Source organism: Polyodon spathula, chromosome 3 (assembly GCF_017654505.1).
Source record: "Polyodon spathula isolate WHYD16114869_AA chromosome 3, ASM1765450v1, whole genome shotgun sequence".
Classification (NCBI taxonomy): domain Eukaryota; kingdom Metazoa; phylum Chordata; class Actinopteri; order Acipenseriformes; family Polyodontidae; genus Polyodon; species Polyodon spathula.
The window spans coordinates 74,488,165-74,501,712 of record NC_054536.1 but is presented as its reverse complement, the minus strand read 5'-3'; the positions used below and the strand labels follow the sequence as shown (position 1 = coordinate 74,501,712).

The 13,548-nt window shown below is 34.4% G+C and overlaps 1 protein-coding gene across 1 annotated transcript in view; it reads left to right on the top strand.

Moving 5' to 3' along the window:
• Window positions 1–6,903: 6,903 nt before the first annotated feature.
• The window catches only part of LOC121309374 (transient receptor potential cation channel subfamily A member 1-like), a 44,375-nt gene continuing 37,730 nt past the window's right edge, over window positions 6,904–13,548 (top strand). Inside the window, exons 1-7 of the mRNA XM_041242261.1 lie at window positions 6,904–6,987; window positions 7,616–7,787; window positions 8,014–8,189; window positions 8,484–8,591; window positions 10,061–10,169; window positions 12,104–12,249; window positions 13,250–13,386. Of these exons, the coding sequence (XP_041098195.1) occupies window positions 6,904–6,987; window positions 7,616–7,787; window positions 8,014–8,189; window positions 8,484–8,591; window positions 10,061–10,169; window positions 12,104–12,249; window positions 13,250–13,386 (932 nt within the window). The remainder of the gene's footprint in view (window positions 6,988–7,615; window positions 7,788–8,013; window positions 8,190–8,483; window positions 8,592–10,060; window positions 10,170–12,103; window positions 12,250–13,249; window positions 13,387–13,548) is intronic.

Below are 13,548 nucleotides of genomic sequence, written 5' to 3'. Positions count from 1 at the left end.
TTACAGCTAAACACACTGCGGACTGGTAAATAAAATAATAAAGTAGAATACCATTCAGTATAATCACAATACAATTGTTTTCTGTGTGGCTGTCAATGTGACTGCTCCCGGAGCTTTTAGGTATAATGTAATATATCTCCTTTATTTCTGCACTCCCACATTTCCTGCTTTGTGAGAATATTTAATACATATGGACAGAAATGTAAATGAACATGCAGCCTCAAATGTGTTACACAAGTAGAGAATTAAATTTTAAAACCAAAAACTGTCAAAATGACTGCCGCTGGGCTTCTAGCGTTTCTATCACTAACACTGAGCTTACTGAGAGTAAAATTTTGGCGGCACTGTTGCTGCTTTAGTACTGGATGGCAACAGAAAAGAAAATACCTTTTACCAACAGAGCTTTCAGGATTCTGTGAACGTGTCAATCTTTACAAAGACGTACTGGAAATGCAGGTCATAATACTAGTTACAGTTGCTGCATGATCGAGTACTGTACCGCTGTGGCTGATATGGAAGGTCGATTTTGTCGAAGAGCCACTGTGTTGGTAGGATAAAACAGGATACCGGTGGATTTCTTTAGCCATTTCATCTGCTGAATTTGGATCTAATGTATTGGTAATGTCTTGTTGTGTAACAATATTAGTTTTATTTATTTATCTATTTATTTATTTACATGAAATGCACTGTTTGTATAGGTATACAAATGTCAATTGCGCTGGATAAAAGACATCAGCCAAATCAATTAATATGACATATTTTTTCTGGCTTGCTATTTATTATTTTATTTATACATTTATAATATAAACATTAATTTCTACATTATATTTATTTATAAATATTTATTTATAAATATATTTATTCCTCTATGCATTTTTAAAATCATTTATTTACTTCTACCTAATAAATTATTTCTTTATTTATTTTTAATTAAATGAGGAACTACAATTTATCAGCGATTCCATTCTATGGTATCTACCAAACAGGAAACCAGATGTTTTCAAACAGGAAATAGAGCCTTTCTGGAATCGAGCAGAACCTTCAGGTTTTCAGCAAAAGCTGGTCAGGCATGGATATAAGCTTAACAAATGAACGTATTTCAACAACTGCCCAGTAGTGAAGCAGACTAAGGCGGTGTGCTCTTCAAGGACGTCATATTGCAAGTTCAAAAAATGGTAATTTTTTAATTAATTTTTTTCTTTGCAATATGCGCTGTTTTAAAACATAAATAGATTGTTTAATATAAAAGTTGTGGATATCAAACTGCTTGCGATCCCTGGTTTATCTCTGGTTGATGATTGGTAGATGATTGGTAGATGTCCAGTTATTTAGCTTTTCTGTTTGAAAAGTTGATACACACTTTAAAAAAAGTAAACAGAAGAGGAAGAAGAATAACAATTTAACCTTAGTTTGACAACTTATATCTCATTGTGTAAAAGAGGTATTTATGTTTTTTTTTTTTTCACATTTGATGTAAGAAAGTTTCAGACTTTTGCTACTGGTACAGATGGTAATTCTAAGTAATTTAGTTTTGCCACTGCAACATGGTGAAAATAGCAAAACTTTTGGAGCTGTATAGAGACTCTCGGTAGTTTCAAACAAGTTTTTCTAACTTGTACGAGAAACTACCGTTAGCTGTGTTGAACTTTTTCAAAAAGTCATTGAGTCACAGCATATCCCATCTGCCTGTAGAGCTAAGTGAATCCTCAGCAAATTGTCTAAAGTGCACAGACAGAGAATTACGCAGATCTGACTTCAGGAAAGTAACCGCACTGAATATGTGTAACCAATCCTGATAGAAAAAGTAGGCAGGTTCATCCTTTTCTGGAACCAGATTTGCTGAAAAAGTGTGACCATGGCTGTGTTTTAAACCGTTTCCTATGCACTATCCTCTAAGACCTACGTAGTGTATTTCCCTTCGTTCACTTTGGGACACACTTCAACGTCAGCATTCTGCGCAGTTACCTTTGACATTCAAGGCAAAAGGCGCAATATACGGATGTCTTAGGGCGTTGTGAGGCATGCCCTGAAGAGCCTTATTGCATTTATAATCCACGTCAGAATAGATATATCTGTATATATATATATATATATATATATATATATATATATTATTAAGTATAATTAGCGCCAATGAAGTAGTCCCATTTAAGTTTTGAAGTTGAGTAAAATAATTTTATTGGAACATGCAAAAGAAATTACGTCTGTATAATATTGTGTACATTGCCATTCAAAAGATACACCAGGGGGCGGAGTTGAGATGGCACAGAGTTATCTTTTTCCCCTTGTCACTGACAGTGCAGACATGTTTGAGCAGAACATACGGGAGGAATAAAAATAAATACAACGACGTCTCAGATTTCAATAATTTTTCAAGGTCTGTGTCTGAGAGGGGGGATAATGTGCAGAAGGTCTTTGTGTTTTTCTGTAGTGTTTACAAACCGCTAAAAATACATTACTTTGAGTGACTAAGTCAGGGTGACTGAGTGTAAAGACATTGATTTTTGTTTGCTATCTTCCAGTTCATTTAATTGTTCTTCATCCAAATTAACATGTCTACTTTGTCAAGGAAATTCATGGTTAAATTCATTTTAATAAAACCATTTTCCAGATATTTAAATGTCTGTGTGTCATGCTGTGAGGAATGGGTTGTTTCATCAAAGCTGATTAGATAAGGCACAGAACACAAACTGTGTTAACTATTTGAAGCTTGTCTTCCAAAATGTTATGTGATTGTAAGTGGTCAGAAAACTTACTAAGGCAAGCCATAGCTACAATGCATTTGAATCATTATTGTGTTAAAAGTTAGTTAAAATGCTTTAAGAATCATTTTTTAATTACAAAACTTGTGGACACAGGTTTACTAATTATTTTAAGTAAGTTCCCCAATAAATCTGAAGTGTTTGTTGTGTTTTAAATGAATATTATAAACTAATAACTATTTTTTAAATATTATCCTTTGATTGTATTATGATGTGTTTTATATGCTTGTAATCATAATTTTGTAAAGAGAATGAAACTAAAATTCGTATGCTTCTCCAATGAATGTAACAAAAGTTATATTGAATAGGAGGTTTAAAGGATAAATGTAAAATCCTTTGATATCAAAAAGGCAGATACATTCTATTTCTAACTCACCCTGTTTGTGTGACACACAACTGTCTATCAAATACTGTGAACCAATGGAAGGACTGACAGGATTTGTTTACAGTACATGGGAATGCCTATATATCGTGTTATTTAAACTCAAAACAAGGATTTTCACACTCTCAGTTGGTCTATGCTCTTCTCTCTGGACGCTGGACTCCCTCTGGATTCACTCTTTCTTAAAAACGTCTTTCTTCAACTCAAATTCTGAAGTTCTTCAACGAAGACGCAATGATGCAATCTTCAAAGCTGTCCCGGAGAAAATAGTCTCTCTCCGGAATGACGAAAGCTTTTGCCTACAGACTTCACAGAGATACCGCACTGCACTGCTGCACAGCTAACTTCTACAGAGGGCAGCTGTGTTTTAAACATCGCACCAACAGAATAAGTATCAAACTTTTATTGAATTTTTACTAATAACTGAACTGAAGCCATGATATTGATGTCGTCACAATACGTAATTCAACTAGATGTAACACTATACATGCGTACTTAGCCACGTGGAAGTTGGCACATGTATACATAATGTGTAATTGAATCGTAGAATGCATGATGAGTTATAAAGACTGCTTCACTCATAATGCAGAACTATATAACCAGAGAGCAAAACAAGGATTTATTATGAACATTTAACAATGCATTACTTTTCCTTGAATGTTTTAATTTGTTTCTTCTTAATACATATGTTTTTAACTATGAAGCCTGACCTTTATTCTTCTTCCTTTGAGAAGCTGACTATAAAATCCAGTCCTACAAAAGTCTTAGTACGTGATTTATAGCTGGAATTGAGTAGATTTGGTCGGTGATAGCAAACCACTCCCCTTTCTCAACCCACTTGTAGTCAACAAACGATAGTTGCTTTTTGAAGGGTGAAAAGGGCTTGTTTTGGTTCTGTGAGATTTCGCTTGGAACTTTTCTTGTGTTTTATTACCGCGATTGGTTTCACATCGTCGTTCACTAAGTGCTAACTTTGATTAGGTCTGGCCCTATGTGTAGTTTACAGGAGTCACTTTTTTAAAATAATGGATTGTTGTTTGAAAACTGACATTATAACATAAATGTATTAAAAAAACTTAAGTAATGAAAGTATTTGTATAAAGTTTTAAATGGAACAGATCCTGGTATTAGTGTTTATTCTATATTAAAATTCTATATTAACATTCTATATTACTGTTGTACACTACTCCCTGTTGTTTATTTGTTTTTAATTGTGTTTGATTAAAATATTATCAAAATATTATTTTTGGTCCAATAAAATCAATTTAAGGGCTATTTGAGTGTACGGTTATTCTCAATAAATACATTTTGTCATTTTAGCTGTAACCCGGTTACCTCATCTCGTATAACCTTTTACCTTTACCATAACATAAAATGTAATTATATATGCAATATTTCATGAATAGTAACAAAAAAATTGCAAATTAATTTCAATTAGTTGAGCAAACAAATTTAAAAAAAAAACTCTGGCTCCTCTCCTTAGCTGCCCACTCTGTTTTCTTCTCCTTTAGTGCGGGTGGGTAAATGGCACAACAATGGGCCTCAGGATCTCGTCACGGTATCTCTGTGCATTCCAATTGCCATCGATAAAATACAGTTGTGCTCGTTGTCCGTAGCTTATGCCTGCCCATACCATAACCCCACCGCCACCATGGGGCACTCTGTTCACAACGTTGACATCAGCAAACCGCTCGCCCACACGACGCCATACACACTGTCTGCCATCTGCCCGGTACAGTTGAAACTGGGATTCATCCGTGAAGAGCACATTTTTCCAGCGTGCCAGTGGCCATTGAAGGTGAGCATTTGCCCACTGAAGTCGGTTACGACGGCGAACTGCAGTCAGGTCAAGACCCTGGTGAGGACAACAAGCATGCAGATGAGCTTCCCTGAGAAGGTTTCTGACAGTTTGTGCAGAAATTCTTCGGTGGTGCAAACCCACAGTTTCATCAGCTGTCTGAGTGACTGGTCTCAGATGATCCCGCAATTGAAGAAGCTGGATGTGGAAGTCCTGGGCTGGCGTGGTTACACATAGTCTGCGGTTGTGAGGCTGGTTGGACTTACTGCCAAATTCTCTAAAATGAAGTTGGAGGCGGCTTATGGTAGAGAAATGAACATTCAGTTTTCTGGCAACAGCTCTGGTGGACATTCCTGCAGTCAGCAATTTCATGCTCCCTCAAAACTTGAGAATCTGTGGCATTGTGTTGTGTCACAAAAGTGCACATTTTAGAGTGGCCTTTTATTGTCCCTAACACAAGGTCCACCTGTGTAATGATCATGCTGTTTAATCAGCTTCTTGATATGCCACACCTGTCAGGTGGATGGATTATCTTGGCAAAGGAGAAATGCTCACTACCAGGGATGTAAACAAATTTGTGCACAAAATTTGAGAGAAATAAGCTTTTTGCGCATATGGAAAATTTCTGGGATATTTTATTTCAGCTCATGAAACATGGGACCAACACTTTACATGTTGCGTTTATATTTTTGTTCAGTGTATATATATATATATATATATATATATATATATATATATATATATATATATATATATATATATATATATATATATATATGAGTCTTTTTCAAAGTCATCATTGGTCCTTAAATCAAAGCGAATGTAAATAAGTGAATAAACCCAGTAAGCATGATAACATTATTATATTAAACTACAGCATAAACTTAAAAAACTTTTTTTTTTCTCCCACTGGATTACTAGAGTATGGACTATTTTCCAGGTTATTGTTTATAGCACAATGTGACGTGCCAGGTGAGGAGACACTTCCTAAAATGAAGTACTGGTACCTAATAGATCGCCTTTAAAATTATTTATTTATTTGGACTGTCGCTCTTACAGAAGACGGAATGTTTATAATTTTGAAAAATATAATGCTTTATATAAAAATAATGCTATATATCATGCTTTATATAAAATTTGTACTAGTCTGTGTCTGCCTATGGCAGAGATGGCTGCAGGGGTGACGTCAGACCTGGGAAATGAAGCAATAACACAGAACGTACGGGGCAAACTGAGGAGCAAGGGTGCTCAGCTTTTTATTAATTAAAACAAAAACAAACAGTTTGTACAAAACACAACATAAAGGGCATGCCGACCAAAGTAAAAATAAAGGGCATGCTGGCCAAAGTAAAAATAAAGGGCACGCACATATGTCCAACAGAGCCGTTGCTCATATTCTGATGTTACACCAGCAGAACAGTCTTGAACATGTCCAGCCAGAAAGTAATTGTACGCCTCCAGTGACTCAGTGTGTCTAACAGGTAACTTTCAGTGCCTTGCAAACACATAATGTATGGCAAAAGTGTGACGACGTTCTCCCAGCGCGTCTTTACACCCCTTTCATCTTGGTTCTCAACGTACGCTTATGCAAACACATGTAAATGCAAACTTTTTTTTGCACCTGCAGGTTTAACTGGCTATTATGTGGTGTAGGTCAGCAAGTGAGCTATACCACTGAAACCACAAGGGACTAAGGTAAATTGTGAACAAAAAAGAAAACAACCACACAAGTATCACTTATTGCAATGAAAAAAATGGGCCAATGTTGCCTTTATGGATATTTCACCAAATACTGATCCTGTACATGTACTCTGTATTCCCTATATACCGTATACACTGGTATAGTAGTACTACAAACAGAGAGAGAAATAATTGATGTTCTTTTCAATCGGATTTACATAGACTATTACTTCTCCTGTTTTAGACAAATTATAAAAAATAAACAAATGAGATCCTGCCCAATGTATTTGCTTAATGAAAAGAAGAAACAGAGCAGTTTCGATGAATATGTTGTCAATGAAGATGATTCAGCAGATATATTCCAGGTAAGTTTGCTATCTTCATATCTCTATATATCCCCTCTTTAAAAATGGGCAATACATTAAGTAAGCAAGACTCAGACAAGTTCAGGGGTGGTATAATAAAGAACAAATATCCCACTCACTAGTATTGCATTGGAAGTAAATGATTAACAATGGATTACCTCAGCAATTGTGGGAAGACTTGTTCGTGAAAATCATTACCAAATATTGCAATTTCTCTCTAAATCTGCCTTCACCTTGCGTTGAGCTGACCTCATGCAGTCTATTCAAATCAAGTAACAATGTGAACTCTGCCAGCCCTACTACTTTCTGTCTATTTAAATTGTCCCATTTTTAATGAAACGAAGGATGAAACACAACTACTCAGAATGATCGCAAACACCATAAAATCGTAAGAGACAAAGAAAACAAAAAGTGATTTGAAGCTACTGTAGTCAATATTTAAAGTTTTGCCATAAAGCAAACTTTTTGAAAGGTTACCGGAAACTAATTTGCCTGAAAATTGTCTGGTATTTTTATGGTATTAATGGTTTAATGGTAGTCTATTTAGATTAGACGCTTTTTTTTTTTTTTTTTTAATAATGTGTAGATCCCAGAAGCTTAATTTATTATATACTCTTATATCTCCTAGGCATACCAGGTGGTGTCTGATAGTCATATAGCTGAGCTAGATGCCTTGATAAAGATGAAGCCTGATTGCCTGAGGAGTGCAGATTCACCCAATTCAAGCCCTTTGCACTATGCTGCTGGGGGTGGACGGATTCAGTTGATACAAGCTATCATAAACACAACTGGCTCTGAAGGTAAGATACTAGTTGAATCTCTCTTAGCTTGCATCCTTTTAAAGACATTGAGGTCCATGGACACATTTTTTAAAATATATACACTTACTAATTAGAAATTCACAATTTGCAACACATTTAGGAATAAACTAATAGTTATGCATTAACATCTGCTCACATTTAGTCCTTAATTTACATTTATTTTTTCAATGTTTGTAATTTTCATTTTCAATTATTCTTGACCCAGGTTTAAACATAACAGATAACAAAGGGAATACACCCCTGCATTTGGCTGTCAAAAACAAACAGTCAGAAAGCTGTAGAACACTGCTGGAATTAGGAGCAGACCCAAACATCCTGAACACCAACCTAATGTCTCCTTTACACATGGCTATAAACTTAAGACACAATGAGATTGTTGAGGTAAGTCAACTGACCCCAAAAAAACAGTAACAAATGACTATAGATGCAGAATCTTTGGTACAAACAGCATTTGATGTGATTAGTTACCAGGAATATGCAGGTTCAACTAACTGGTAAGAACTTTCATTTTGCAGTAGAATAATTTTCATGTTTAGTTTTTGTTATTGGGGAACACTTTTGAGTGTTCCTTATTTTTAATTGATCACGTATTTTCAAATATAAACCCTTGTGTTAGTATGGTACTAATATGAAAGTAACACATTGGTGTGGTTATTTATGCTCATATGGTTCTAGGTGTTACTGTCTCACAGCAATGTAGACATGAACCTGGAAGGAGATCTTGGAAACACCCCAGTGATGTTGGCTTGTTCTATCGACAACCATGAAGCGTTAAATCTCCTGGCAAGTAAAGTCTCTAGCCAAAGTCTCCTACTCAACATTTTGTTATTTAAATGTTATATATCCTTCAGCCTACATAGATGCAGGTTTATGTGTGTGTTTTGCTAAATGGGAAAATTTTACAATTTACAGAGTTTTTTTTTTTTTACAAAAAAATAAAAAATAAAAAAATAAATAATGAGCAATGAGCTCAGTTTGGTTTGCAAGGTACAGGAAAAGGTAAACTTGTCATTGTTGATTATTTATTTATTTATTTACACAATTTAATTTAACGTTTTAAGGACCAAGTGTTTTTCAGTGGGATGCTCCCCCAGGACCAGGGTTTTTTGCCTGTAGTTGACTCTCTTCCGATAAAAATTCTATTTTGTAAAGTAGCATCTTGGAATTGATGTCCTTTTTTCAGAACACAGGGGAACATTATAAAGAAGATTTTGGTTTTTTTGTAAACATATAAAAAGCCATAAAATAGTTGTTTTTTTTCATATTATATATATATATATATATATATTATATATATATATATATATATTGTAATTTGTAAACCCTGGGTCTGTTGTTACCATGTTCAGAAAGGTTCTGTGACCAAGAGTCAAAGGTTCAACTGCAGCAGTGTTCAGGGATGTCAGTGGCAATTCGCCACCAATCAGAAGCTCGACTTCATGCGGGAGTGAGAACCAGTTGCAACATTGTTGTCACAAATCAAGGGATAAGATGTTGCAACGATCAAGGGATCGTAAGTGGGAAGCAGTAAATGAGATTGGTGGTTGCTACACCAGGGGCGTGGCCTGGGCAGGGGGATAAGTAGCAGGCTGGTGAGACGAACAAGTGGTGTGAGACAAAAAAGAGCTGAAAAACAGAGAGATAACTGGAGAAGAAACAGCAAAAGAGAGCCACAGTGGAGGAATAAGAAAACCAAGAAAAAAAAAACTGGAGACTGCTGTAGCACATGGCCAAAACAGTTTGTTTCTTTTATTATTTTGTCACAGTCTGAGTGGCACTACACTGCTCAGCTGTAGCTAGCCCACTGGCTGGAAAAGCAGCATGCTTTATTTTTAAGTGTAGCCCTGACTTAATAAACCAATATCTGTGTGAGTCTGCCTTAACGTAACTTTATTTTTTTAAGTATTTTTTTTTTATTATTATGTACTCTGCTTAGAGATACATGTATAAAAATGTGTTATAGAAATGTCAACAGACCGCTCACTGATATAATCAAACTTCAATACATATCTGCAAGCCCCAACTGATAAATACAAATAATAATATGTTTTAGAATAGGTATGACAGTATTTTATCTCGCTAATTTTTACAGCTATGTGATTCTTTCTTTGTCAGGTTAATTAGCACAGCTCTGTATCTTAAACACACGCACAGCAATTTAAATGTAAATTCTAAAAAAGGTCAAAATGACTGCCTTGGTAGTTCTAGTGTTAACGTAATTACATTTCTTTTTATTTCTTTTTACTTTTTAGCTCACACATGGTGCACATCTGCGCAGACAAAACAAGCTGGGACATTTTGCCATCCATGCAGCTGCTTTTACAGGTTCAAAAAAATGTATGGAAATAGTTTTAAAAAAAGGTTGGTTTATATATGCAATTATTATTATTATTATATATTTATTTTTAATTCAAATGTAGGATGTGATTAAGATACCATGTTTACTTAAAGCTGCTTTTGTGCATTTTTAGTGTCCATGCCAGAGGTCTTTGTCTTAAATAGTTTGTTCAAAAATAAAGGGTAACAGTGTACACCACAACAAAATAAGCCTGGTCTCTCAGCAATATGGTGGTGCTCAATTTGATCTTGTTGGTACTGTAAATTGTAATCTTGTGAGATGTCAGCCTATTTGCATTTCTTAGAAAGGTTTTGCTTCAGTTAATCTCGTGGCTGCCATGCTATAGTTCTAAATTTTAAAGTTCTAAAGTTTCTGTGCACCACAGGAGATAAATCACAAAAGCATGTCAGGATTTTGTGAGGTACTGTTGAAAGTAAATGCTTTTGAAGAGCTGGTTCAAGTTTGTTGTGGAAAACAAAACGGACGACATTTTTGTTTGTCATGATGCAGGATTAGAAACTAAGACAATGGTCTTTTGAAATTTGCTAGGCCTTATGTAAAGAGTTAAATTAATAACAGCTGTTGTGGTCCCAAAATTATTAGGCATACATTTTATTTTCCTAAAAAATTAACACTTATAAATTTAGATTATTTATTCAAGTATTTTTTAATACAAATGATAGATACAATAAACATTAATGCTCATTCTCAGATATATTAATTGGGTTTGTGCATCTGCCTTCCCCAGTAAAGTCTTTGTGGACAACACCATTGACAGCATATATCACATAGTATATCGCTGCCTCAGTAATGGAACTATCTGTAGAACCGACCAAGATAACCAACAAATATTTAACAGTTGCCATTCTGGTTAACTGGCCTGGACACTGAGTCTTCGCAATAGTGTGTATTCATTCCTGTGAATGTTTAGAATTTCTATAGGTTTCCCCATATTTAATTTTTTTGCCTCATCCAGGTCACACATCAATTCAAAATCAGAATATGGTTGTATATGCTTTGCAAGGGCGTGAGATGTTCTAAAAAGCACTTTTAGCTTTTAGTGTTTATAGTGTGCAGTAATTGTTACATTTTTGATGTGCCTTGTTTGGCAGTCTTTCACAGTTATAAGGATTGCATAATTTTTCATGTGTTTTTAAAATTGACTATCTTAAAGCTGCCACACTGGTTTATGTCATACTGGACACACACCTTGCAGTACATCTTATTTTCTGAAGGTGTAGACTAACTGCAGCGAGTCAAATTGTGAAGCCAGGTTACTGAAAAGTGCGCTGCCTCTTTTCACTATCATGTTCCTTGTGTCTGCGAATCATCGTTTTTTTTTTCTTTTGAGGTCAGGGGTCGCAACCTTTTAAAGCTAAATATTTAACTGTCCAGCTAAATCTTGAGTTTGTATGCAAATGAAACCGCCCACTTTGTGCTTTCACGCAATTTCATTGGCTCTTGTAATGCTGAAATTTGCATATTTCCCATTTAGCATTGCAAAAGCCAAACAAATCGTGAGAAAGCACAATGGATGGAGCTCATTTGCATACAAACTCCATATTTAGCTGGCGAGTTTAATATTTAGCTAAATGTTAAACTGTGTTAAGAGATTTAAGATTGAGTTAAATATTTAAGTTCACAAAATCCATATTTATTTGCGATCAGCTAATTCTTGATTCTCAAAAGAAATATTTAATAACAAAATATATATTTATATTTAAAATAAAGATGTAACATTTAAATGTTGAAAAGTTGCTAAATATTTTAAATATTCCGATTTGCTAAATATTTATAAATCTGGGGAAAAAAAAACTTTAATAAAAATATTTAATATTAAAATATTAATTTAGTTTCTAATCCTGCATTATGTCTTTGTTGACTCTTCTATTTCAATGGTGTCTAGTGTAGAATATTCTTTAAAACTTAACATATGTTTTATTCTGTATCTGTTAAGGAGAAGAGTTGGGCCATCAAATTGAGCGTCATATTAACTATGTGGACAAATCCGGTAGTAGCCCCCTTCACTTGGCTGTCCATGGTGGGAACATTGAAGTAATTCAACTATGCATAGCAAATGGGGCAAAAATTGATTTGCAACAGGTAAAACATTTACATTTGTAAATATATTTATTGACTCTCAAGTCAGAATAAATGTTGGAGGAAAACTATTGTAACTACCTGTACAGGACTGAACTTTATGGAAAATCTAAAGTATTGCCACAGCTATCCCAGTTATTTCGGCACCGTTCAAATAATTTTTCTGGACAGCTCTAAACACTATAAAATAACATATAAAACTAAATTAGGGGAGCTAGGCAGTTAAAAGTGGACAAAAAGTTATTATTCTCCTTGTTGATGAATCAAAATATATAATAACTGAAGTTGTATCTTTACTAAACATGGCATACTTATTGACATGTGTATGAGCTAGGGAATTCAACTGTTGTGTGTATATATATATATATATATATATATATATATATATATATATATATATATATATATTATATATATATATATATATATTTATACCATGTTCCATGAATTGCATATGTAATAACCGCACATGGTCTTTATAGACCAACAGAATCCAAATTCGTGACTCAAGATAATTTCGTATATATGTCGATATATACAAAATATGTGTCGGTTTAACCCACATAGCTGCTCGCAGTTCTATGATTGGGTTATATATCGTTGTGTATATTTGTATTATTATTTTTATTCTTTTCACGACCAACCCAGTCCATTGTGATTTTCATTGAAAAGAGGAAAAATGTTGACTTTGCAGTTGACTTTTTAAAGCAGGTGACATGAATTGTACCAACATTGAGAATGCAGCACAGTAAAAACTCAGTATGGTACGCATAATGTAAGGAATTGGGTTTCTATATGTTTGAATTTGTGGAATACAGCAGACAAACCGTGAGCTCTGATTGCCAGAAAGATTGCCAGCATTCTATTATACATGGTTAAAGTCTGTTTTTTCCAGCAAGTTTTCTGTAAAAACTGTAAAAAAAAAAAGTGTTTTTATATTTACAAAGAAAACACTAACAACCCAGAATTAAACATTTCCTTTTCTTCAAATGTTATTATACAGAGTGACAAATCCACTGCACTTCATTTCGCTTGTACGCAAGGAGCCATTGAAGCTGTCAAACTAATGCTGTCAACATACAACGGAGGACTGGATGTGGTCAATCTTATCGACGGAGCTCATCAGACACTGTTGCATAAGTTAGACTTTATTACATTTCATCTGCTATTTTATACAATTGTTTTCATGTATTGTTAAATTTGAAATTAATCATTAAAACATTTAGTCATTCTAATAACACAAGCATACTCTTAAAATACTTTTAAAAAGGTAATTGCATTCATAAAGCAAACTCTTTAAAT